The following is a 26,560-nucleotide window of genomic DNA, read 5'->3' as shown; positions in this document are numbered from 1 at the left end:
CAGTTAAGGCCTGGCCTTTGAGTCCTCTCCAGTATATCTTATCAGAAAGAAGAACTAATTTCCTGAAAAACATACCAACATAACTAGACAGTTGAGGACTACAACTGTCTCAAAAAAAAAAAAAAATCAGTAAACTGATGACATACATGATGTAAAGAAGAATTATTAGAACAGATGAATGGCCGGGTGCCGTTGCTTCATGCCTGTAATCCCAGCACTTTGGGAGGCAGATCTCCTGAGGCTGGGAGTTTGACACCAGTCTGACCAACATGGAGAAACTCCATCTCTATTAAAAATACAAAATTAGCCAGGTGTGGTGGCACGTGCCTGTAGTCCCAGCTACTTGGAGACTGAGGAAGGAGAGTCGCTTGAACCCTGGAGACAGAGATTGCGGCGAGTCAAGATGGCACCGTTGTACTCAAGCCTGGACAATGAGCGAAACTCCATCTCAAAAAAAAAACCAACCACATAAACAAAAATGGGTGAACCAAGAATTTAAAATAAGCATGATGAATATACTTAAAGATGTAAGGCAACATGCTAGTAATATGAAATATCCAAACACTGTAAAAACAGAACCATATGGAAATAGTAGATATGAAAAATATAATTAAAATGAAGACTACAACAAATAGGATGGTATGAGTGAATTAGTCAATTGGAAGATTAGAAAGAACACTCTTCCGGGAAAAAGCAGGAAAAAAAAGAAATAGAAAATAGAGTAGAAAAACAGAAATAGAGAATTGTTTTACTAGTGCCAACATCTTAAAAGGAGTTCCAGAAAAAGAGAAAAATAAAAATGTAAGAAGGTGGCCAGGCACAGTGGCTCACACCTGTGACCCCAGCAGTTTGGGAAGCCAAGGTGGGTGTATCACCTGAGGTCAGTTCAAGACCAGCCTGACCAACATATTGAAACCTTGTCTCTACTAAAAATAAAAATTAGCCAGGCTTGGTGATGCATGCCTGTCATCCCAGCTACTTGGGAGGCTGAGGTAGAAGAATCACTTAAACCCAGGCGGCAGAGTTTGCAGTAAGCTGAGATCACACCACTGCATTCCCGCCTGGGCAACAAGAGTGAAACTTTGTCTCAAAAAAAAAAAAAAAAAAAAAAAAAAAAAAAAAAAGGTGAAATAATTGAAGAAATAATGGAGATACATTTCCGAAAATTCAAAATTGATGAAAGACTTCAAATTGGCTAAAGAGGTCATAGTGTACCAAATAGAACTAATAAAGGAAAGTGCATACCTAAGCATATTAAAGTAGAATTAAGAATAGCAGAGAGAAATTTCTGAAAGTTTTAAGAGAGAAAAAGCAGATGACCTGTAAGGGAATGAGAAGGTAGACATGTGACAGTTGAACAGCAATGTGTAATGAGAAAAAACAATAAAGTTTAAAAGTAACCAAAGAAAACAACTTTGAACCAAGAAATTTAAATCTTCCTTTCAGATGTGAGGGTGACATAAAATATTCTCAGGCATGTTTGCCTTGGTTCATTTGCCATATGGCCATTTGGAAGCAGGCTCAGTGAAAACTAAATCTAGGAAATGCTAGAAGTATGTGATAAATGATGATCAAAATTTATGGTTGCCTGAAGAAAAACACTAGGATCAATCATTCTAGGTCATAAAACCGTGGTGGAGAGGGGAAATGGGACACTGTATAAATTTAGCTATTGTGATTAGACTATAGAGAAGAAACTATTCTATATTATTAACACTAAAATGTCATAAACAAGGCTCAAGAGTTAATCTTGATTTTCTAACTTCCTTTTCTGTTCCTATGTCATATGTCATTGCCACTGTCTCTTATATCTCATGCCATCTTCTTTCTTGGTTTCCTTTTTTGTTTTGTTGGACTATCTCCTCAAAGAGGTTTGGTTTTTTTTCATATGTAGTCATAAGTATGAACTTTAAAATTCTGTTAATTTACCCTTGTTAATATTGCTAGTTTAACTGGAAATGGCTGTTGTAGGTAAAAACAGCCGTAGACAACATGTAAATGAATGGGCATTGCATGATTTGACTCTGAGCAGGCCAGATCAAGCCATAGTTTGCCAAGCCATGTTATAAAAGTTTTAATTCAAAGGCTTATAACAAGACAAAATAGAATAAAGAAATTTAAGTGCAATAAATTTAGGCAGTTACACCCCTCACTTCTACCACTTAGGAAAGTAATGCCGGTTCTTCACTGTTTTATCTTCCAAAGTTATCTGAGGAACAGAGATCAGAACCTGAGCACATTACTTCTGAAAGTTTACCATGTCTTATTAAGAAAATACAACTGTCCCTTGGCATCCTTGAGGGACTGGTTCCAGGACCTCCCTTGGATGCCAGCATCCTTAGATACTCAATCCATAATATGGTGTAACCTACGCACATCCCCTCCTATGCTTTAAGTCATTTCTAAGTTATTTATAATACTTGATGCAATGTAAATGCTATGTAAATAGTTGTTTTAAGGAATAATGACAAGACAAAAAAAGCCTGTACATCTTCACTGTATATGCAACCATTTATGGGTTTTGTTTTTTGTTTTGGGGGATTTTATTCGAATGTTTTAAATTTATAGTGGTTTGAATCCTTGAACACATAACCCAGGGATATGGAGATTCAACTGTACCAGGCTTTACATATACTAAAGATTGTGGCATGAGAGTTTAGGCTATTATTAAGATCAGATTGATGTATGTGTGTGTATAAATATAAAAATAAATATTGTATGTGTATGTATACAAATTATATATTATGGTCTGTGTGTGTGTATAATTTTATATTTACTGTGGAATACATTTGAATAGTCTTTAAAATGTCCCAAATTTATTGAGTAGGAATGTAAAAGGACACATAAATTTAACGTAGACCAGGAAAAAATAAATACTGGATTATTTGGTTCCACTGAAGTAGGTAAAGAAGACCAAGATCAGTATGGCTGGCGTCTCCTGCCGTACATAGTATTCTAGGTTGATGTAAATATTTCACTTCAGTCTGATGTTTCTATAGCTTTTTGAGCATGTGATAATTGTTCATGGGTTAAAAAAAAGTTAAAACAATGCCATTGTTTTAGATCGTGACAATTATGTTGTGAAGTAGCTGAGTTCATAGAATGCACTTTATATATATGAAATTATATTTCAAGTAATATTTTCAAAAAAGAATAAGAAAAATTGGCATTTTGCCATATCAGTGTTTTTACAAATTATTGGATAATGCAGAATGATCATCACTTATTTAATAGATTTCTTAGAAAAATACAGCATTATTAACTTTGGAGAGTTTAAGCCACTTAGGAAAACAAAATGGCATATTATAGCCCAGAATTTTCATTTATTTATTTATTTATTTATATTTTCTTTAGAGATAGGGTCTGACTGTCGCTCAGGCTGGAGTGCAATGGCACAATCATAACTTACCACAATTTCCAACTCTGGGGGGATCTTCCCACCTTATCCTCCCAGATAGCTTGACTGATTTTAATTTTTTGTAGAGACAAGGTCTCACTATATTGCCCAGACTCGTCTTGAGCTCATAGCCTCATATGATCCTCCCACCTTGGCTTCCCAAAGCACTAGTATTATAGGCATGAGCCACTGCACCAGGCCCAGAATTTTAAATTTTATTTTTTGGAAGTTATTCTATTTTATGACATATTTTTAATGACTCTGACCTTATTAAGTAACCCCGTGTTTCACCTTTTGTCAAATTTTTTTCCCCAGGTCAAGATTTGAATATTTAATCTTTACTATCAAATTACAGATAATAAATCCATTAATTAAAGCATTATCCTTTCCTTCCTTATGTAAAAAATGGTTATATTATAGCATACCTCTTTCTGCTTTTTACCCTCTAGCTGGCAATTGACATTCTTTCAGTCTTTCCACAAATCCTTTAGTATTTGTTATATTCCAGGCACTGTTTTAGGTACTGGAAACAAAATAATGAACAAAACAGCCTCTTTCCTTTCCGAGCTCATAGAGTAAGGAGCAGGCCATATATAATTGTTTATTGTTTAATCAAAAAGTTATGTAGTGTGTTAGAAGTTATATATTTAGACACATAGTGCAGGATAAAGCTGTATTGATCTTTTAAAGAGAAATTCATAAGGGCTGAGTGTGGTGGCTCATGCCTGTAACACCAGCAGTTTGGGAGGATGAGGCAGGACTATTGCTTAAGGCCCAGGAGTTTGAGACCATCCTGGACAACAAAGCAAGACCCCATCTTTACAGCTGGGACATGCCTATAGTCCCAGCTAATTGGGAGTCTGAGGCAGGAGGATCCTTTAAGTCCAGGAGTCCTAGGCTGCAGTGAGCCATGATTGTGGCACTGCACTTCAGCTTGGGCAACAGAGTGAAACCCTCTCTCTTAAAAAAAAAAAAAAAAAAGTACTAATCTAACAGGAATGTTTTCATCTTGTTTTTTTCTTTAATTTATAGTTCCAATGACAGGATTTACACAGAGAGCAACTATTGATCCAGAACTGAATGAAATACATGTCTTATCTGGACTCAGCAAAGATAAGGAAAAGAGGGAAGAGAATGTTAGAAATTCATTCTGGATTTATGACATTGTGAGAAATAGTTGGTAAGGAACTCTTGTCTCTGTTGCAATCCCGGTGTAACAGTTATTTGAGATTGTTGGTTTATTCAAAACAAGAGAGAAATAGTCTTATGTTAATTTGTGACATTGTACATTTAAAAGTCAGTATTGAAAAAAGGTATCGGTACTTATGTATACAATGATGTTCAGTGAATGGATTTTACCTGTGTTTTTCAATTAGTAGATAGTTCCTGGTCTGGGACTCGGGAGAATTGTATTTTAGTCTAGGTGCTGTTCTCAAGTAGATGTGTGAACTTGAGAACAATGCTTTTTTAATGTTCCCAGATCTTAGTTTTCATAAAACAAAGAGGTTTGACTATAGCAGGGAGGGGACAATATTACTTAGCATTTTCCAACCATGACTTTTGTGTCCTAGAGCATCTCACAGAACTGGTGCTACATATTTTGCTTTGGGAAAACATGGATCCAGCTCTGACATTTATGTGATTGCTCCATAAATGAATATTGTGCAGAACAGAAGCACTTCAAAGAACTTCTCCATTCAGTAATGGAGAGTAATGCTCTGCAGCTAAGGAGTTTATTGTTTTCTAAATAGGACATTTGTTTACAGTCAAATGACAGCAATGCATATTATCCTTTTTTTTATTGTGCTTACAAGGACAAGATAGCACATCTTTCAATCTTAGTTTGAGCTTTCATGTATGCTGTTTGTATTTTATAACACAGGATATATGAGCTGTTTGATGGACATCAAAAGAACTTTAGAACTCAGTTCTAACAAATTCAGATTGTTTTATCAATGACTAGAACTTTAAGATTTGATATGAACACATTACTAAAATTTTTTGTTAGTAATTAGACATGTAATTAATTTGCTTGCTACAGTTGTATTATCTTTGCTGCTAATTCTCTAGGGTAGAATGCCTTAAAAGCAATTTCTTGCAGGTCTTGTGTCTATAAGAATGATCAAGCTGCAAAGGATAATCCAACTAAAAGTCTTCAGGAAGAAGAACCATGTCCAAGGTTTGCCCATCAGCTTGTATACGATGAGCTACACAAGGTATCCTAACTAGAGTGACCTGTAAACTTTCCGTGGCCTACTGTCTGAAATAATTTCCAAATGTAGCTTTCTGATTGTTTTAAACTGGATTTGAGTAAAAAGTTATAATACATAGTAGACATTCAATAGAGTATGTAGCAAGCACTCAATATCACTTCTCCCTAAAATTCCTTAAGGGAATGAGCATTTTTACATAGCCTGTAATTCTTGGTACTTCTCCTTTTTTGAAAATAGTCAGTGGCTGCTTCTTAGCTGTATAAATCTGGATAGATGACGTAGCCTATTGTTTCTACAATGTGAATATCCAAGTAAAAGGTGTACATTTGTCAGCATGTGGGTACCTTGTTTCATGATATAAACATAGTTTTGGTTTTAGATTTTCCCATTGTGTAAGAAGTCTTTTTATCTTTATTTTCCTGATATACTAGTGATATCTCTTTCAAATCAGCCTTGTGAAATGGTCCTGTGTTATGAATTTTTAGTGTCATAGTGTTGAGAGTTATTTCTTTATTTCGCCCTTAAACTTAACTGTGTACTTTAGTGATTGGACTTATATTATATGGCAAATTACGGACAGAGACCAATTCTTTCTGTTTAGCCATGAATGATTATTTAAATTCTACACGATATACTTTGAGACCTTTAGGTAAAAGATACCATGGGAGTGAGTAAAAGCCCTTTCTCTTATAGCCTCTCAATTTAAGGTATAAATAAATTTCCATGTAAAGGATAGGGATAACTCTATTATGTAACACCAATGAATATAAGTGTTTTCAAAATTTTTGGAACTATTTTAATTTAATAAATTAAACATTAATTTTAATTAAAATAGTTAAATATTTAAATGCCTTGTATAAGTACAGAATAACATTCAAGTGCGATAAATTTAGGCAGTTATACCTCTCACTTCTACCACTTATGAAAGTGATTTCGTTTCTTCACTGTTTCATTTTCTAAAGTTATCTGAGGAACAGATAACTCTAATAATAGTGAAATCATTATCAATTCCTTTTGCATGTCATTTTTGGTATTGAATTATGAAATAATATTTTTAATGTTATTTCACAAATTTGATGTGCCATTTAATATTTGGCATTTCAGTTAAAGCAAAATTAAGATGTTAATTTTTTTTTTTTTTTTTTCTGAGGCAGAGTCTTGCTCCGTTACCCAGGCTGGAGTGCAGTGGCACGATCTTGGCTCACTTGTAACCTCTGACTCCCAGGTTCAAGTGATTCTTTTTCCTCAGCCTCCCCAGTAGCTGGAACTACAGGCACATGCCACCACCCTATAGCCTGGCTTATTTTTTATAGTTTTAGTGGAGATGGGGTTTCACCGTGTTAGCCAGATGGTCTCGATTTCCTGACCTCATGATCCTCCTGCCTCAGCTTCCCAGAGTGCTGGGATTACAGTCATGAGCCACTGCACCCAGCCTAAATTTTTTTTAAGCTTCTAGTTGACCTGTTGATGACTGTTAACTTTCAGTGATTCAGCATTATGTCAGAATTTTTTAAGATATTCATTATATGATCAATATTTTGATTAATTTTATCATCCCCATTATTTGTTGTCGTCAGCAAATTATATCTTAGATTAAATTCTTCCTTTCATTGTTTTTGTTTCATGCCTTCCACTGTCATTGTAATATAGTAATATAACTCATTTTAGCATGCATGCAGTTTTTTAAAGTAGCCGTGGTGCCTTAAAGTAAAACAGAAACTTGAGAAAAATCAAGAGCAGCTTTGGTAAAAATACAGTATAATTTTTAATTTTTTAATTTCAATAGGCTTTATGCAATGCTACTAAAATTTCTTGGGTATGCATGAATATTTTTAAATCTGGCTTATTTTGCCAATTATAGGTTCATTATTTATTTGGTGGGAATCCAGGAAAATCTTGCTCTCCAAAGATGAGATTAGATGACTTCTGGTCACTGAAGTTGTGTAGACCTTCAAAAGATTATTTACTGAGGCATTGCAAGTACCTCATAAGAAAACACAGGTATGAGAATAGTTCACTGAAAACTTTTAATTAACATTGTCAGCTATTGTTGATATCACCTAGCTTTGGAGATACAACTTTCTTGGCAAATTTAATAATGAAACAGTATGAATACTATGAAGATCATGAATTTTGTAAACGCCCTGTTATTCTACTTGTTTTTGCTTTCCATTTTCAAAGGAAGATACAAAATATAGATATTGATGCTAAACATTTGTAAATGCAGAACAAGTGAAATTTTGCAACTGTTAAAGTAATGGAAAAAAATTTTTGTGAAGGTGATGTGCCTACATTGAAGTAACTCAAGGCTAACTACAAATTAGATCAGTTCTGGCTTAATGACACATGGCTGAGCTTTTGATCACTCTCTTAACAGTGAATGTGGTGATATAGTTGACTATGCAATATCTTCATAATTTGATGTTTCACAATACAATTTCAAAATATGCTTGTAATTTTATATCACCTTTATTTTTTAATTGTAAAATCATTTAATCAAACATTTTCATATATATACATATGCATTCACACACACATACACACGGACATGCACACGCACTCACACTCTGGGTCATGTTGGCTTTTTAGCCTAGAAGGTAATAAACTACTAAAAAATGCAGAAAGAGGTTTCTGTCCTTTTGGTTACTGTAGTGTGTTATATGGTAATAAAAATTTGCTTTAGGGCCAGGTGCAGTGGCTCATGCTTATAATCCCAGCACTTTGGGAGGAAGAGGTAAGAGGATTGCCTGAGGCCAGGAAAGACCAGCCTGGCAATTATTTTATGCTAGACACTGCATATGATTCTGTGGCAGAGCCAGGATTTGAGCCTGAGTGTTTTGACTCCAGAGCTCACCACTTAACCATCAGATACACATACATATCAATGAAGCAAATGAACAAAAATCTTCCCTCAAGTTTTCATTCCTAAGAAGGGAGACTAACAATAAACATAATAAGGAATTTATATTACATGTTAGATGGTTAGTACTATGAAAAAAACCAGATTGAGTTATTGTTTGTACAGGTGTGGGAGGTGGGAATGTAATTTTAAATAAGAATATCAGAGTAGACTGCACAGTGAAGATGGCATTTGAGTAGAAACTTAAGGGACAAGAGGGACTGAATCATATCGCTGTCCGGTGATGGGGGAAGTGTCCTAGACAGGTGATAGTCAAGACTCTGAGGTTAAAAAAGATGCCTGAATAATTTGAGGAGTGAATAGAGAAGTGTGGCAGAAGTAGAATGAGTGAGGTGATTGTGGTAGGAAATGAAGTTGAAGGGTCTAGGAAAGTGACAGCTTGTAAAGGGCCTTAGGCTTTTACTCTTAGGGGAACATTGAAAGATTTTAAGTAGAAGAATGACACATTCAGGCTTGTATTTTATAAAAATCATTCCGTGTTTTCTTCCAGAAGAAAACTTGTGGCTGCTTTCCCTCAGGTGGGGAGAATTCTTGAGAAACAACAGGTTTCTGTGTTGGAAAAAATTAGTTCAGTTTGGGGCACTTTAGGTTTGAGAAGTTTGTGAGACATGCAAGCAGAGGCCATCTGTGAACATTTGGTGAAAAGACTTGGCCAGACATTACTGTGAATCACAGGGAGAAGGAGCTTGCTCAGGGTCAGCAAGAAGAGTGAAGGGTTGTTGGATATTCTCTTGAGGACCACCATCATTTGAGGGACAGGAAGAGGAAGAGACACTTTCCAAGAGATCAAAAAGCGCACCTTAACATTCTGGATAAACTTTGAAGACTGTGCCAACAGAATTTCTTGATGGATTTGATATGGGTATGAGAGAAAGACAACAGTCAAGGATGACTCAGGGCATCTTGAGAATCTTGTCAACTATTAATTCAAACTGACAATAAAAGGCTCATTTTAGACCTTGTTCTCTACCAAGCTGTTAGACGAATTCAAGAATTTGAGGGACATCGCTACATGTAGACATAATAGATAGACGTTTGTATCTATGAATTGGGTAGAACACAAAAATTGCCTTTTTAATTCAAATGTTATGCAGATTTCTTTTTTCATAATGTGAGAGCTTACACCACACTGCTAGACTGGCTTATTTGTGTTGTTGTTCTTAATAGACAATAATTATTATTCTGTTTAGTTAGAATATAAATTTGGAAGGAGAGAAGTATATTGTGTGCCAAGGAAGTATCTCCTTGTTCTTACTGATGTCACGTGATATAATAAATAAAATACCACTATTACTTTTTCATATGACATTCAGGTTTTCAAACTTGATGATGAGTTGAGGGTAGAAATGGGCAAAAAAAAAATTGTTACAGGATTAATTTCTATTCATTTAGGAACAGGGCAGAACTATTGATTAAAATATGATTCTAGACTGCAGACATAAGTGCGTGGTAAGTTCTTGCTGGCCAAAAATAGTGTAGAAAATGAATAGTTATTTTTATTCCTCAAATAACTTTGAGGAAACTGATCTCTTTATACTGGATATAGGATTGTAGGTATATGTTGGTTAGGTTATTTCAGGTTATAAAGGATAATGACATGCTTTGAATACCTCAACTGAAAAAAAATTATTATTAGATTATTCAGAGAATTAAGGCACTTTCTCAGCATTTTGAACAGTGAAGCTGGATGGAGAATTGTTTAGGATACTGGAATGATTCTAGTAGCCAGGCACTACATAGCTTTTCCTTGTATTTCTGTCTGCTTCTTTCCCTATCTGCTTGTCCTGTTCTGGCTACTCCTGACTTTCTCCCAACCTCGTGGCCTAGACAGACAGACAGATAGACAGAATCTGCCCTCTCTATTTTTGTCTGCCCTTTACTGTCCTTATATTTCTCACATTCAGATTACCCAAGAGAAAGAATCTTCTTAGAAAGAATTTCTTGGGGATAGTGTCCCTGCTGGGAAGAATTCTGCCAAACCACTTTATAAACTACCAATCAAAGCATAGGTGCCAAAATGGTCTAATCTAATCTTTTGTGGACAAGATGGTAGAGTAACATGGCCTGTACCTAAAGGACTCTCATCTGAAAGTTGTAAGCCCCCTGTCACTCTTAGGGTACTGCCTGGTACAAGAGAGCTGTAATATTTTGCTAGTCTTTCTCCCTGCCTAAAGTACAGGTACCCTATCACCAAGGATGCCATCAACCTGAACACCATCGTGAAAGGCTCATCATCTTTCCTACTTAAAGGAAATTTGTCTTTTCCTTGTCTGTATATTTTAAAAAGCATACCAACTTATTAGAAATAAATCTGTATGTAATTATGCTATAACAGAAAGACATTATCTTTTTCAAATAGATAATGTAGATTCAAATAGTTTTTTTGTTGTTGTTGTTTAGGAGACCTCATCCAGATTCATTCTTTGCATCTCAGCTTTTCATCTGTTGGGGTGTTTGTTTGAGACAGGATCTCACTCGTCATCCAGGCCAGAGTGCAGTGATACGATTGTGGCTCACTACACCCTTGACCTCCCAGGCTCAAGTAGTGCTCCCATTTTGACTCTCGAGTAACTGAGACTGTAGGGACATGCCACCACACCAGGCTAATTTTTGTAGAGATGGGGTTTTGTCATGTTGCCCAAGCTGGTTTCAAACTCCTGGGCTCAAGCAATCCATCCACTTTGTCCTCCCAAAGTGTCGGGATTACAGGCATGAGCCACAGTGCCTGAACTTGGTTTTTTTGGTTTTTAAATGGTGATAAAATAGATCATCATCATAGTATTATTGTGAGGATAGATGAAATGATACATGTAAAATACTTGATACAGCATCTGGCATATTACAAATGCTTTATAAGTGGTTGCTGCAGTTGTTTTTACTGACTGAGACTTGGACATAATCTCATTAAAAGTAATCAGTGTTAATAATACTCATTTAAAGATACCCTGCTTGTTTCAGTTTCCAAGGTGTCTGTTAAGCATCTCCATTAGAAAATATACAAATCTAAGCAAGTATTTTTATGTCTATTTGTTTTGGATGAAACACAGTGGGATTTTTTGAAGTTCTCTTTTATAAAATACTTAGCATATTCACTGTATTTGGTAGTTGGTTTAGTCCTACCTTGTAGTTTTAAGAGAAGAGTAAGAAATGCTCCTACCCATCCTCTAGCACCACAACTGTCTGTGACCACCTGGCATTACTGTTACCTTTCCAGGAACTCCACATCTACACTACCTACATGGCAGTATTGTTACTTCTGGATTCCTAAACTTCAGTTTTCTGGACATTCAGAACAACTCCTCATATGTAGTATAGGAATGTTTTATTCTAGCTCTGAAAGACGTTTCTGATGTTTTTCTCAATAACTCCAGATAATTATTCTTGTTTACATTTTCTAGGTTTGAAGAAAAGGCCCAGATGGATCCCCTTAGTGCTCTGAAATATTTACAAAATGATCTTTATATAACTGTGGATCATTCAGACCCAGAAGAAACAAAAGAGGTAAAGAAAGGTGATAATAAACTTCAGAAATTGAGTATTTTTAAAATATCTTCCTAACTTATATTTAATGATTTTGCTCTTGAGTGTTTAATGGAAAAATGAAGAAAATATGATGATATCAGTAATCTTTAAAATGTCACAGAGAAAGTGAAATAAAAAATTGAATAGGCATGTTTTCATGTGAAAAGATTCCAGTCACCAAAAACTTTTGGTCCATTCAGAAAAGGATTATCAGTTGTAAAGTTTTAACTTAGTTTTGTGTTTTAGGAAACAAATAGAAATTTTTGCTTTGTCCATAGTCCCATGATTATTTTACATAAGGATTACATAATGGTTCAGTGTAAATTTTTCTGTTGATAGTCAAGATCCCCCAAGAGAGAAAAGAAAACTCCCCTGTTGCTTAGGGAGAAAATGAAGAGAGGTTGGAGGGAGTTAGAATCCTTGGTGCCTTATTATTTAGTTATGTGAATGTTGTAGCAGTATAGTTTGTCTATAGACTACTAATTTCATTAATCACTAGTTGCTAAGCTTGAGAAATCAGTTACCCAGTCATTACTTTTCAGTTTTTTTGTTGCATAGCATTGGGACAGAAACAACTGTTTCTAAAGATTTCACATCCTCAAGGACATCTTTGCTTGTCCATGGTGTGTGAATATGCCTGCAATAATTTTTGTGGTTTTATATGCTCTCTTTCCACTAATATCTGAGATTCTTTTTGTCTTTTTCCTCTTGCCAGCCATCATTGTTGATCTAGCAACATCTGAACTGCAGTGTATTTGCTTCCACTCACAGAATTCGTGTTGATTACAGTATATGTAGTTCTGATCCTTAGGTCTCTTTCCCTGTTAGCTGCTGCCTTGCTTTGGCTTTGTAATAGCAGTATCAAGCTGTGCCTGGCACACTTCAGCATTGACACAGGTGTCAGATTTAATGTTGAATCACTTTCAGGCTCCGGGTTCATTGTACTTTCAAGCAATAGAGCCTGTGTGTCTTCAGCACCATAACAAAGAGATACTCTTTAAAAGTTTCGTACTATAAAATTAAGTCCTAAGTCTCTCAATATTGATTACAGCCCTTTAGTAGGTAGAGAATTTGCAGAACGTACTTTAGAACTCCCTTGAAAGGGGGACAGTTAATTGTCTTTCCTTGAGTCTTCAGTTAATCAATACTAGAGGAAATAGGAAAAATAATTGTAGTTTTGCCGAGTGGCAGAATATGTTTGGTTTAATCTGTTATAACTTATAACTGTACTTAGTTCTGAAGAGTCCATTAATGTTAGGCCATGCATTTAGAGTTATGCATAGATTTCCTTGTGTTTTCTCCATATTCTATGTAAAATGGCTGTAACTGGGAGCAATTATTTTTTCCTTATTTTTTGAAACCAAAACAGAATATTTCAAAGTAAATAAAGTAAATAATTTCAGCTGTGTGAGCTGCATGTAGGCCAAAGAAAACAAGACAGTTTGTTCTTAAAGTTAAACTAATGGGGAAAAAACAGGACAGGGAGGTATCTCAAGTTCATTTGAGCCATTTAAAAAATTTTGGTAGCTGGTTTCTGTTTTTCTTCTTTTTAAAACAGTAACAGCTTATGATTTGTGTGCCACCGGCTTCTATTCCATTTCATAAAAGATTAATCTAGCAAGAGCTGGGTTAGCTCTAGTACAAGTTAGAAGGAAATGGTCGTGTGTGTGTCTGTGTGTGTGTGTGTGTGTGTGTGTGTGTGTAGTTAAAAATCACCTTAGACACTTTTTAAAACAATGTCCTTACCCTAAGATTCTCCTCTGTCAGCTCTTAAAGAACAGAAAATAGAAAACATTTCTGACATTGAGAATTACTGGTCTGCAATAATATTTTGTTTAAAAATGTGCGAACAGATTTAATGTTTAAAACGTTTTGTGTCCAACAGTCTGTTTGAGGGAAAGAAATCCCCTGGTGACAGTTCACTGTATACTTAGAGTATTTGTCAGTGAAACATGTAGATCTTCACTTTCATTGTAGGAAGTCATTCCACTCGCTGAGAAGGGCCTTACTGCTCTTCATTTCCTATAGTAACTTGTTTTTGTTCTGTTTGTATGTTTTACAAAAGTGTCATGTTTTAAATGACTTTCACATTTAAGTCTCAAAACGCAAAAAGTGTTTCTTAGTTTTTTTTTTTCACAGTTGTTAATCATCATCATTGTGCCTCTTGTCAGGACAGTGACAGCTGACTATCAACTGTATAACAAAAAAATGTTCTTTGATTCCTCCAGGCTTGAGAACATTGGTTCGGAACTGGCAATAAACCTTATAAAACATGATATTTTTTTCTAGAAAAGGCCCTAGAAAAGGATGTCTGAGCCAATTATACTACTTTCAGAGAAGACTTCTATAACAGAGGAGAAATGAGAATAAGTTTTCAGCTACGATAACACATTTTGTATTCGTTACACTTCTGTGGCATTTCCAGAGTACTGGTGTCATTCATTGAACAGATGTATATCGATTCCCTATAATAGGTCAGGCTTTCTAGGCAGAGGAGCTATGCCAGCAAGCCAAACAGATCCCTGCCCAGGAGGTGCTTACATCTTAGTGGAGAAAGACAATGAACAATAAACATTAAAGAAGCAAATTATATAGTACATTAGAATACAACAAGTATTGGACCAGGCGAGGTGGCTCATGCCTGTAATTCCAGCACCATGGGAGGGTGAGTTGGGCAGATCACCTGAGGTCAGGAGTTCAAGACCCGAAAGAATTTAATAAGTGTCATGGAAAAATAAATATGGGATAAAAAGGGTAAAGGGAGAAGTATACGGGATGAGAATTGGTCAGTTGCAGTGTAACATAGCTTGAGAGAGATAATTTGGAGAAAATAATTTCTTTTTTTTTTTTTTGAGTCAGAGTCTCGCTCTGTTGTCAGGCTGGAGTGCAATGGCGCGATCTCGGCTCACCGCAACCTCCGCCCCCGGGGTTCAGGCAATTCTCCTGCCCCAGCCTCCTGAGTCGCTGGGATTACAGGCACGCGCCACCATGCCCAGCTAATTTTTTGTAGTTTTAGTAGAGATGGGGTTTCACCATGTTGACCAGGATGGTCTCGATCTCTTGACCTCGTGATCCACCCGCCTTGGCCTCCCAAAGTGCTGGGATTACAGGCGTGAGCCACCGCGCCCGGCGGAGAAAATAATTTCTGACGAAGGGAGGTCTAGAACAAAGATCCCAGGATGGGATCATTCTGGCAAGGTTTAATAGAATAGCAAGGAGGCTATGGTGACTGAAGATAGAACCAACGGAATTTTATCATACATTAGATCTAGGGTTTGAAAGAAATAACTCTAAAATTTTTCGCCTGAAAATCTGGAAGGATGGAGTTACTGTTAACTGAAGTGAGAAAGTTCTGGGGGAACCTGGTTTGTGGGGACTCCTGGCTGGCATTGAGGAGTTTAATTTTGAAACTGTTTAGTTTGAGACATCTATGAGACAGCCAACTTAAGATGTTGAGGTGACTGTTGGATATTTGAATTCAGAGTTTGGAAGAGAGGTCTGTAATATCACTTGGTATGTGTTAAAATCCTTAGGCCAGTGCATACCATTCCATTTATTTAATCAGATCGTTTAGATAATAGTTTTCTCTTTATCCTATATGTGGAGCCAATAACATTTGTTTTTCACCTTCGGAGTTAGAAAAGAGGAGCAAATTCAACCCCAGATAGGCAGAAAATAAGAAATTCATGAAATAGGAAACAGTGGAGAAATTTTAAAAGTGAAAAGTTGGCCTTTTGAAAAGGTTAATAAATTGATAGGCCCCGAGCAAGACGTACCAAGTGTATTAGTCTGTTCTCACACTGTTATAAAGAACCACCTGAGACTGGGTAATTTATGAAGAAAAGAGATTTAATTGACTCACAGTTCTGCAGGCTTAACAGGAAGCCTGACTGAGAGGCCTCAGTAAACTTACAAGGGGAAGCAAGCACCTTTTTCACATGGTGGCAGAAGAGAGAGTGAGAATGAGTGGGGAAGTGCCATACATATTTAAACCATCAGATCGCAGGAGAACTTCCTATCACAAGAACAGCAAGGGGGACGTCGGCCCCTGTGATCCAGTCACCTCTCACCAAACCCCTCCCCCAATTCAACATGAGATTTGAGTGGGGACACAAATCCAAACCATATCACCAAGGAAAAAAAAGTGAAAATATAAATTATCAACATCACAAATGAAAAGAGGAAATCAGTATAGACCCTACGTATATTAAAGGTAAAGTAGGTATGAACAACTTCATCAACAAATTCAGCAACTTGATGAAATTGACAGATTCCTTAAAAGACACAGTTTACCAAAACTGACACAAGAAGAAATAGAAAATCTTAAGGAATTTCATATGTACTATAGAGATTGAATTTGTAATTAAAATTTTTCTAACAAAAAATCTCTAGACCTATAATAATAAATTCTATCAACCATTTAATGAAGGAAGGAAAAAAATACCAATTTTACATAGATTCTCAGAAATTAGAGGAAGGCAATACTTCTTAAATCTTTTTATAAAGCCAGGTTAACTTCGATATCAAATCCCAACAGAAGCCAGGCATGGTGGCTCACACTTTGTAATCCCAGCATTTTGGGAGGCTCAGGGGTGGATCACCTGAGCCCACAAGTTTGAGACTAGCTTAGGCAACATGGGAAAAACCTGTCTCTACAGAAACATACAAAAAATTAGCTGGGTGTGGTGGTGCATGCCTGTAGACCTAGCTCCTCTGGAGGCTGAGGTGGGAGGATCACCTGAGTTCAGGGAGGCTGAGGCTGCAGTGAGCTGTGATTATGCCTCTACACTCTGAACCTTGGTGACAAGAGAGGGATCCTGTCTCAAATAGAATAAAATAAAATCCCAAGAAAGACATTACAAGCAAAGAAAATCATAGACTAATATTTTTCATAAACATAAATGTAAAATTCTTAGGAAAATTTTACTTAATTAGCAATATATTAAAAGGTTAGTGTACTATGACTGATAGTTTATTCTAGTAATATATAGCTAGTTTAACATTTGAAAAAAATTCAGTGTAATTCACCATGTTAACAGAATGAAGAAGGAAAATCATAGATCATCTTAGTAAGTGAAGAAAAGCATCTAACAAAATTCAGACTCAATTCATAATAAAAATTCTTAGCAAAGTAGGAATAAAAAAACCCTTGAATCTAAATTCCTAAAGGACACCTGTGAAAAACATATAGCTAGGACTATACTTAATTGTTAAACATTAAACCCTTTTCCCTAAGATTGTGACAAGGAAATCATGTATATTGTCAGCCCCTCTATTCAACCTTGTACTAGAAGTCCTAGCTAGTATAATTTAAAAAAGAAAAAAAAAAAGCATATAGATTGGATAGGAGAAAGTAAATTTGTTTGCATTTGTAGGTAACACGATTATGTACATTCTCAAAACCCCACGTTGTGTACAAAACAATATACTAGGACAAGTGAATTTAGCAAGTTACAAAAATATGAGGTCAATAGAAAAAAAAAAGCAATAATTAGCAATTATTTTTATACTAGCAGTGAACAATTAGAAAATGAAAAGCATACTGTTTATATTAGCATCAGAAATACCAAATTGGTAGAATGAGTCCATTGTAAGAAATTAAAGACCTTCATAAATGGAGATACATATTTATGGATCGAAACACTAAAAATTGTTTAAAGCTGCCCATTCTCCCCAAATTGGTCTTTATCTTAATGCAGTATAAGTTTCCTTTTGTTGTTGTTGACATTGAGGAAATAGACAAACGACTCTAAAATTTACATGGAAATGCAAAGGTTTTAGACTAGCCAAAACAATTTTGAAAAAAAGAAAAAGTTGGAAGGCTTATACTACCTGATTTCAGGACTCTGTATAAAGCCACAATAATCAAGACAGTGTGGTACTGGGTTAAGGATAGACAAGTAGATCTAGACAGAAGAGAGTCCAGAAATAGACCCATACATATGCAGTCCCTTGTTTTTTGACCAGGGTGCCAAGTCCAATGGGGAAAAGAAAGTTTTCAACAAATGATACTGAATAGCTGGATATTTCAAACCCATCTCACTGTTTACTGAAACATTAAGATGGATTACAGATCTAAATATAAAATCCAGAAGAATAAGGCTTTGAGAAGAAAACATAGGAGATTATCTTCACAACATTGGAATAGGTAAAGATTTCTTGGACTTGACACAAAAGATAGTAATCATCAAAGAAAAATCTTGATAAATTTGACTTCAAAAAAGTTAAAATTTCTACTCATTAAAGGACGATTAGAAACATAAATAGTCATGGCCAGGTTCAGTGGCTCACAATGGTCATCCCAGCACTTCAGGAGGCCTAGGAAGAAGGATTGCTTGATCCCAGGAGTTTGAGACCAGCGTCTCTAGCAAAAAATTTTAAAAAATTTAAAATGAGGTAGGAGGATTGCTTGAGCCCAGCAGGTCGAGGCTGCAGTAAACCATGGTTATCCCACCGTACTCCCACCTGGGTGACAGAGAAGATCCTGGCTAAATAAATAAATAGGCATGCCACAGACTAAACAATCTTTGCAGTAGATATATCTGACAGAGGACCGATACCCAGAATATATAAAGAACTTCCATATGTTTTAAAATTTTTCTTTTTATCCCCCCTTTTCCTAACCCTTGCTTAGATAAATACGTATGGAAGGTTTGTACAATTTCTGATCTTTGAAGGACCATTAATCAGGGCTTACAAATACTAGTATGAGTTAATACCTGAAATGTAAAAGGCTGCAAACATAGATGTGAAATATATTTTGAGGAATTGGTGGTATTAACTGCTCAAGTCTTAGGAAATGTCAAGTAACTCCATAGAGGAGTTTGTCCGCTCTAATTCATTTCTTTAACTCGCCTATTTTCCTGCATCCTCATTCAGGATAAATGTAAATAGTTCTCCAAATTTTTTATTTTGTGCCTATTTGTTAAATTGCTAATGTTGCAATAGTTGTGTCTTACTCTGTTTCTTCATTGTTCAATTACATTCTCTGTTTTAAACTAACTAACTGGCAGCCTGGAAATCTAACAACATTTACAACATTATGTCCATTAAAAAGGCCTGTTGGGTTTTAACAACATAATTATATATAGTTGTGGAATCTCAATCTAAGTTGTAATTTAGAAATGGTCTATACACACTTTTTTTCTTGGATTTCGATTTACACAGCTGAGACATCAGGTATTTTACAGTGGCTTACATTTATTTTTGAAATGAGAATGCATATATACTAAAAATTTAATAACTGGGTCCAGGGCACCAATCTGTTCATATGTGTTAGATTCTGAAATGACAGTTTCCTTTTTTATTTTGTTGTGCTGTTGTTCCTTAATAAATACATACTTTAATACATTTTAAAAATAAAATAATTCCAGGACATGGCCCAGTATTTTGGAAAATGTTAATAGCAGCCTGATAAAAAGTCAGTATATTATTTAATCTGAATGTGTTCTTCTTGCCACTATTTGGTGAATAGACCTATGTCACATATACGCAGAAATACGTAGTTGCTGACAAATGGTCAAAGTTACAGAAGGCTATTTTCCTTCAGTGCACTTAGCCAGCTAATTTGCTTCTTTCTTTTTTTTTTTTTTTTTTTTTGACAGTTTCAGCTCCTGGCATCAGCTCTATTCAAATCTGGTTCAGATTTTACAGCCCTAGGTAAGTATTGCAGAATACTTTATCCATCTAGATGCCCTAGCATTTGGAAGGTTGGATTTTGGTTTCTTTTACATGAAGCATCAGGTGGGACGTTTCAAAGAAATAGATGAGCAAATGAAGTTTCAAGGTATCATGCAAAATTTCTAATAACCTACAAAGTTACTTTTAGGTATCATTTATCAGTTCAGTTTGCAATGAGTCCTATACCAATTGCTGTGTTAGTATGCAAACAGATAGCAATAGAAAAACAATCAAAATAAGTTAATTTATATAGCACTGCTTTGGAATGCAGGCCATATTACTGATACATGCTATGAGATGATACTTGTTAATTAGTTTTTCCTCTCAGTTTGTTCTTTGTGGAATTGTGTGTTGTCAAGAGAATAGCGATTGGGTAGGCAGTATTTTGGGAGCACAGAAGATAGATTATCTTTTTCCTAAAAATCACAGAAGATAGATTATCTCTTTCCTTAAAGTGGGAGTTTTGTTATCTTAATTGTTCAATATAACTTCTAGTTGAAACTCAAGTTTTTCTCAAACACTTTAGAAATTGTGCATCAGTCTTCATTTAGTAGTACTCTCATTTAGTATTAATGAATTATTAACTAGACTGTAGGCCAGGCACAGTGTAGGCCAGTCACACCTATAACTATAGCACTTTGGGAGGCTGAGGCTGGAGGATCACTTAAGAGTTTGAGCCAACCGGGAGTTTGAGCCAAGCCTGGGTAACAGAGTGAGCCAGGTGTAGTGGTGTGTGCCCATAGTCCTAGCTACCCAGGAGGTTCAGGTGGGAGGATCACTTGAGCCCAGGAGGTTGAGGTTGCAATGAACCAAGATCATGCCACTGCACTCCAGCCTTGGTGACTAGAGAGAAATCCTGTCTTTAAAAAGAAAAAAGAAAAATCGTCCGGGCGCGGTCTCACGCCTATAATCCCAGTACTTTGGGAACCCAAAGCGAGCGGCCTTGAACCTGAAGTCAGGAGTTCAAGACCAGCCTGGCCAACATGGTGAAACTCCACCTCTACAAAAATACAAAAATTAGCCAGGCATGATGGTGGGTGCCTGTAATCCCAGCTACTTGAGAGGCTGGGGTGGAAGAATTGCTTGAACCCGGGAGGTGGAGGTTGCAGTGAGCTGAGATCGTGCCATTGTTCTCCAGCCTGGGAGACAGAGCGAGACTCTGTCTGAAAAAACAAAAACAAAAAGAAAACCAAGACTATAATAAACTGGCTATTCTGCAGAACTGAACACAGACCTTTACTTGGGTGAATTTTCAAGGGCATTTTTATTGGGATAACTTATTCGTAGCTTCATTTTTTACCAAGATAGTAGTCTTTTGAAGTATGGAGATTTCCACCTTTCCTCTGGTTAGTGAAAGTATATTAATCCCATTGATGTTGATGCTGTTATTATTTGCCTTAGAGTTGAGCTATAGTACTGAAATTTTCTGTTATATATAATATAAATACTCTTTTTTATATTTGGAATAAAATAACATTTTGGGATATCCATTTAGTTTCTTCATTATTTGACCTTTTATCTCTTAAAAGTGAACTGTACCTCAAAGTAAAAAAGAGTATATATAATTCTGGTGCTTTTCACTGGGATGAAAAAATAGAGGTGTTCTTACGTCTTGCCCTTTATTCATAGCTAGTGATGGAGGCTTCTCTACTGATCAAGGCAACTCCAATCCTAACTTCCAAACTCCCAAATATGTAGGATTCCTCAAGACTAGACTAGACTGCTATAAACGTGACTCCAGAAGGTTCTCCTAAGAATTTAGATAATGATTTACCACTGTTCCATACACTCGAATTTAAGTCCCTAGGCTACTAGAAATCCCAGCTCTGTGATGCTGGAGAACCTAGGTATAAGCATTATTTTGGAAAGTCCATGCCCTTCTGAATTCTAGCATTTGAAACAAATGTAGTGACACCTGAATTGGGTGTCTGGCACATAGTCAGTTTGAATGACTCTGTGCCTTTTTATTTATGATACCATACCCCAGGCGCATTCTTTTTATTTATGAGTGAGTAGCAGTAAACTCTCTCTAACTGACTTATTTTTAGCTTCTGGAACGAGAATTTCTTGGCACTAATTTAAATATGTTAATTAGGGTGGTGTCAGCAAATATTTTACCTTCAGCTTAACTCCTTTTGACTCTGTCCTATTCACTGCCAACTAATATATTTTGTCAGGATTAGTTTGTTTTGTTTGGATTCTAAACAAACCTCAGATATACTGAGAACAATACAAACACAAAAGAGAAAAATACAAGAAGAAAAAAAAATTCCTGTGGGATTTTGTTTTCTGTCTTGTCTGAAGGGAGGTGTATAGTAATTAGGAAGTTGGAATGTGGGGTGGTGGTTAAGAGTCAGAATCTATTTTAAAAGTGATCTTGAGCAAGTTACTTAAACTTTCTAGTTATCAGTTTCTTTATTAAGTGGAGGCAATGGGAGTACTTACTTGCCTCAGATTGCTGAGAGAATTAAATAATTCTGGAAAACACTTAACACAGTAAAGTAGCAAGTGCTCCATTCAGGATACCATTACTATTGACTGCCTTGAAAATGTAAGCTTTTAGCCAGGTAGAATGAGTCATGCTTGTAACCTCAACATTTTTGGAGGCTGAGGCGGGATGATCAGCTTGAGCCCAAGAGTTCAAAATTAACCTGGGTAACATGGCAGGATCTTGTCTCTATTTTTTTTTTAAAGTCACCTTTGTAATACTGGTGAATTTGGATAAGGAGCAAATTCTGATTGTTTGCTAATTTTAATAATGAGAAATTTGATTTTTATAAACAAGAAGTACTTTTCATAAGATTTCATGCCTGTTTAGAGTTCCTGGTTCTTGTTCTTATTCATTTTCTGTTAGACAATTTTATCTTTATGCCAATTAGAATAAAAATAAAATGAGTTATTTACTATACCTTTCATTGTATAAATGAGTATTTCATTTTCTAAGCCCTGCAAAAAAAAAAAAAAAAGCCTCAGCCAAACTTTCTGAATGACTCCCGCCAGAAATAATCCAACTTATGTTCATCTCTTAGTGAGAATTAAATAAAAGTATTAATATTGTATGTAATATTTTAAAGAATCAGAAAGATGGAAGGTGGCATTTTCTTGGTTTTGGAAAAATGAGTGACTTCAGAGAAAATCTCCAAAGATCTTGATTTTAGAGCTTCTGGTGGCTCTAGGCACTTTTAAGATTGAACTCAGTCATTTTGTTAAGTTTAAGAGCTATATCTTAGTTCTAGAAAGTATGAATTGAGCAATTAAACTTATTTTCAGCAAGGTATGTGACAAGTAGGAAAAACCTGGTATAAAAAGCATGTTTCCTATTGATTGAGACAGGGTCTTGCTCTGAAGTCCAGGCTAGTGTGCAGTGGTGCAGTTACAGCTCACTGCAGCATGTACTTCCTGGGCTTAGGCAATCCTCATGCCTCAGCTTCCAGAGTAGCTGGGACTACTCTGGCATGCATAACCACGCTGAACTAATTTTTTTTTCTCTTTTTTAAAATTTCTTGTAGAGATGAGACCTCACTGTATTGCCCAGGTTTGTCCTTTTTTGGTCCTCACAACTCTTTTTAGAAGTTTACAGTCCAAATAGGAAGTTTAGTGTTAGAAATAAGGAATATACATTTAAAAATGTGTAGGCTGGGAAAAAATTCTTGTGATTTCCCCCTTACCACAAATAGGAAAATCCAGCTACGTGTAGGATGTTAAGTTAAAAGTATATTCCTGCACGCATGGTGGCGTGAGTTAAGAAAATCACTTGTGCCCAGGAATTTGAGTCCAGCCTGGGCAACATAGCAAGACCCCATCTCTAAAAACAAAAAAATTATTCCTAACAGGTCACTTTTCTTTTAGAGCAGTCATTGCTTCAGTCATACTACTAGTGGTATAGTGATAGCTAATTAATATTATTGAGCATTTACTTTAGGACTAGGTGTTGTTCTAAGTACTTTGCATGTCTTAACTGGCGATTATCCCCACAGTAACCCTATCAAGTAGCGACTTTGTGATCTTTTTTTGTATGTGAAGAAACTAGGGTGCAGAGAGGCTAAGGTAACTTGCCCAGGCATAGGGCTAGTGAATGGCAAAACCAGGGCTAAAACCCTGTCAGTATGGCTTCAGAGCACCTTCTCTAAACCACTAACTGTGCTACCTCTCACTGAGCTTTACCAGTTTCCACTGTTCAAATGGTTACTTTCTCTTTCCATTTTATGGTGAAAATGAAGTAAGATAAACATAGTGATGAGGACCATGAGGTTTAGAATCAATATCACCTTTTTGCCCTAGCAGTGCCATTTAAGTAGTTTTGTTACTGTTGATGAGTTTCCTAGATCCACCCCCCACCTTTTTGATTTTAGGAAAAAAAAAATTGATTACATATAAAGCTTAAGATTCTCCCTAAACAACTTTCCTCAGTCTCTTTTACCCTTAGGTATAATCACTCATATGTGTTACATCTTTACACACACACACACACACACACACACACACACAGAGATGCAGTTGGTTCTCATTATTCAAAGTAGAGTACAGAGTTAGGTTCCTACAAGCCTCTGGTCTTATCTTCTGATCAATTTGTAACCACATGTTATGTGTGTTTTTGTTTAAAGATTACTCATTTAATATATATTGTTGATTCACTGACGTTAAGCTCATGGTCAACATCACCCTAACTCATACCCAACATCACCCTAACTCATACCTGAACCAAGCTTATCTAATGTGCCTATTTTCTGCATAAGGCCTTTTTGCACGTAAGAATGCTAGACAGCACTTTGGCACTATATTTGGGGGCCATTTTAAACAGTGAAGCCACCAAAAACACAAAAATGTGGCACCAAACAGATGGCGACTGTTGTGGATAGTAAGAGCTGAAACAAGAAAGCAGCAGAGATCACAAAGTTCACCCTCAGCTGGGGACTAGTGCATATGCTGACTCAAATATTTTGCCACTTTTCACATGTCTGCAGTGACCACAGAAATAACACAATTAGTATTGGTTTGGGTGTTACAAATGAGTTTTAGCAAACAGGCAAATACACAAATATGGAATCCGTAAATGATCAAGATCAACTCTATATATGCACACACCCCCCCATGTAAATATAGAGGTTTATATGTGCTGTTTTAATTTATTATATAATGTAAAAACATATTGTGCAGTGTAATTTTTAAAGTTAGTGATGTGGATTGTAGACATTTTTATGAAGCTACACTAGATCAGCTGTATTCTTATGGAGTGATACATAATAGGAATTTGCCATAATTTATTCATTCGTCTGATGATAGTGTAAATTTAAATTTCCTCATAGGTAAATAGTAAATTTAAAAAAAGATGTGCCTTTGAGAGTTAAATGAGCTTAGTACATTGCCCTACAAGTTAAGTACGTAATGACTATGAGTTAATAAAAATAAATAAAGGGCTTTGGAGTCAGACAGACATAGGTTCACATTCCATCTCTTCCCTCCCCAGCTGTGAGACTTTATTGAATTACTGAATCTTTCTGTGTAAAAGAGGTAGATGAATAACAAAAATAGTAATAACTTTAAGATTAGTGAATCTAAGTTGTCTCATCTGAAAGTGGAGATTATAATACTTCATTGTTTTTGTGACAAGGAAATGTACTCATACCTAAAGTACCCAGCACATAGGAACTCAGTGTTTTTTTCCCTCTTAAGTAATTTGATCTCCAGAAGATGGTATTACTTCATTACAGTAGCATTACAGAATCAATATCTTCTTTTAAAAATGTAACACAATTGTATTTTTACAAATTCAGAACATAAAAGAGAACTAAACCATTTTAGTACAGTGCTTAGACTATACTTTCAGTGAGATATATTCTAAAAACAATAAAAGCAAAGAAATCTTGAGGTTTTTCTTGGCAGCGGTACATAGGTAGCAAATCTAGAATTCGTATATATTTTAAGTTGAGCAAATGAGTAAATATTCTGATATTGCTGGGAGTCAGGGTTTTCTTGGTGGAAGAAAGGAGATATGGAGTGGGATATGAGGAGGAAGCATCCTCTGAGATTTTAAGAAATTAGAGTTAATAAAAGCATGAAATATAATCTAAAAAACGTGTGCATATAATAGGCTACATACATAGGCCTAGAAACAGTGACACCTTGGCAATTAGCACAGCTGTTCTTGGTTTTTAAATAACATTCACAGCTGAAAGGAATTAGGACTCCAGAGCTGTGTAAAGATGAATTTGGATGTATACCAGAAAGTAAGGAAGTACCCCAAAATTAATGGATACATTTCAAAAAGACACAGAAACCAGCTCAAAACGGCTCTCACTGGTCAAATCTGGGACTGTATAAGTATCAGAATGAATGGTGACAGTAATGAATATAACATACTGAACAAGAAAAGAATCCCTGAGTACGTAATAATGTGAACAAATAAGTAAAATGGGAGGACTGGAAGAAAAAGCTCTTCTTTACGATAGACTGTCAACAACTGTAGAAGGAATTGTAGAATTAGAAAATCACCATCATATAACTGATAATTGTTTTAGCAAGAATCATCAGTGATTGCTAAATTATTGGGTGCAGGGCTGTTGGAGAAGAGGATATAGTTTATTAATTAAAAAGGTAGAAAAACCTTTACCTTGGAGAAATTTGGCATATACCAACTTAACCAGACAATCGAAGTTAATATCATCAGTATTGGGATAAACTGATACCCCATGCCTTCTGAGATGATGCACTGAGGACACACAATATCACTTGTATAGTATTCTTGCCAAAACTGCATAAACTGAATCTGATGATCAAGAAACAGTCCGGAACCCAAATTCAACACATTCAACTCATAAATGTTCTGTA

At 35.8% G+C, this 26,560-nt stretch overlaps 1 protein-coding gene across 9 annotated transcripts in view; it reads left to right on the top strand.

Annotated features, from left to right (window-relative positions):
* The window catches only part of MKLN1 (muskelin 1), a 417,215-nt gene that overhangs the window by 379,708 nt on the left and 10,947 nt on the right, over positions 1–26,560 (top strand). For all 9 annotated transcript variants that reach the window (XM_037739986.1, XM_037739984.1, XM_037739988.1 and 6 more), the window contains 5 exons: positions 4,430–4,577; positions 5,499–5,613; positions 7,472–7,611; positions 11,929–12,031; positions 19,657–19,711. In XM_037739986.1, coding sequence (XP_037595914.1) covers positions 4,430–4,577; positions 5,499–5,613; positions 7,472–7,611; positions 11,929–12,031; positions 19,657–19,711 — 561 coding nt within the window. The remainder of the gene's footprint in view (positions 1–4,429; positions 4,578–5,498; positions 5,614–7,471; positions 7,612–11,928; positions 12,032–19,656; positions 19,712–26,560) is intronic.

The sequence above is a fragment of the Cebus imitator genome, unplaced genomic scaffold (genome assembly GCF_001604975.1).
Source record: "Cebus imitator isolate Cc_AM_T3 unplaced genomic scaffold, Cebus_imitator-1.0 Scaffold77, whole genome shotgun sequence".
Taxonomy (NCBI): Eukaryota; Metazoa; Chordata; class Mammalia; order Primates; family Cebidae; genus Cebus; species Cebus imitator.
This window is presented reverse-complemented; position numbering and strand designations above follow the sequence as displayed.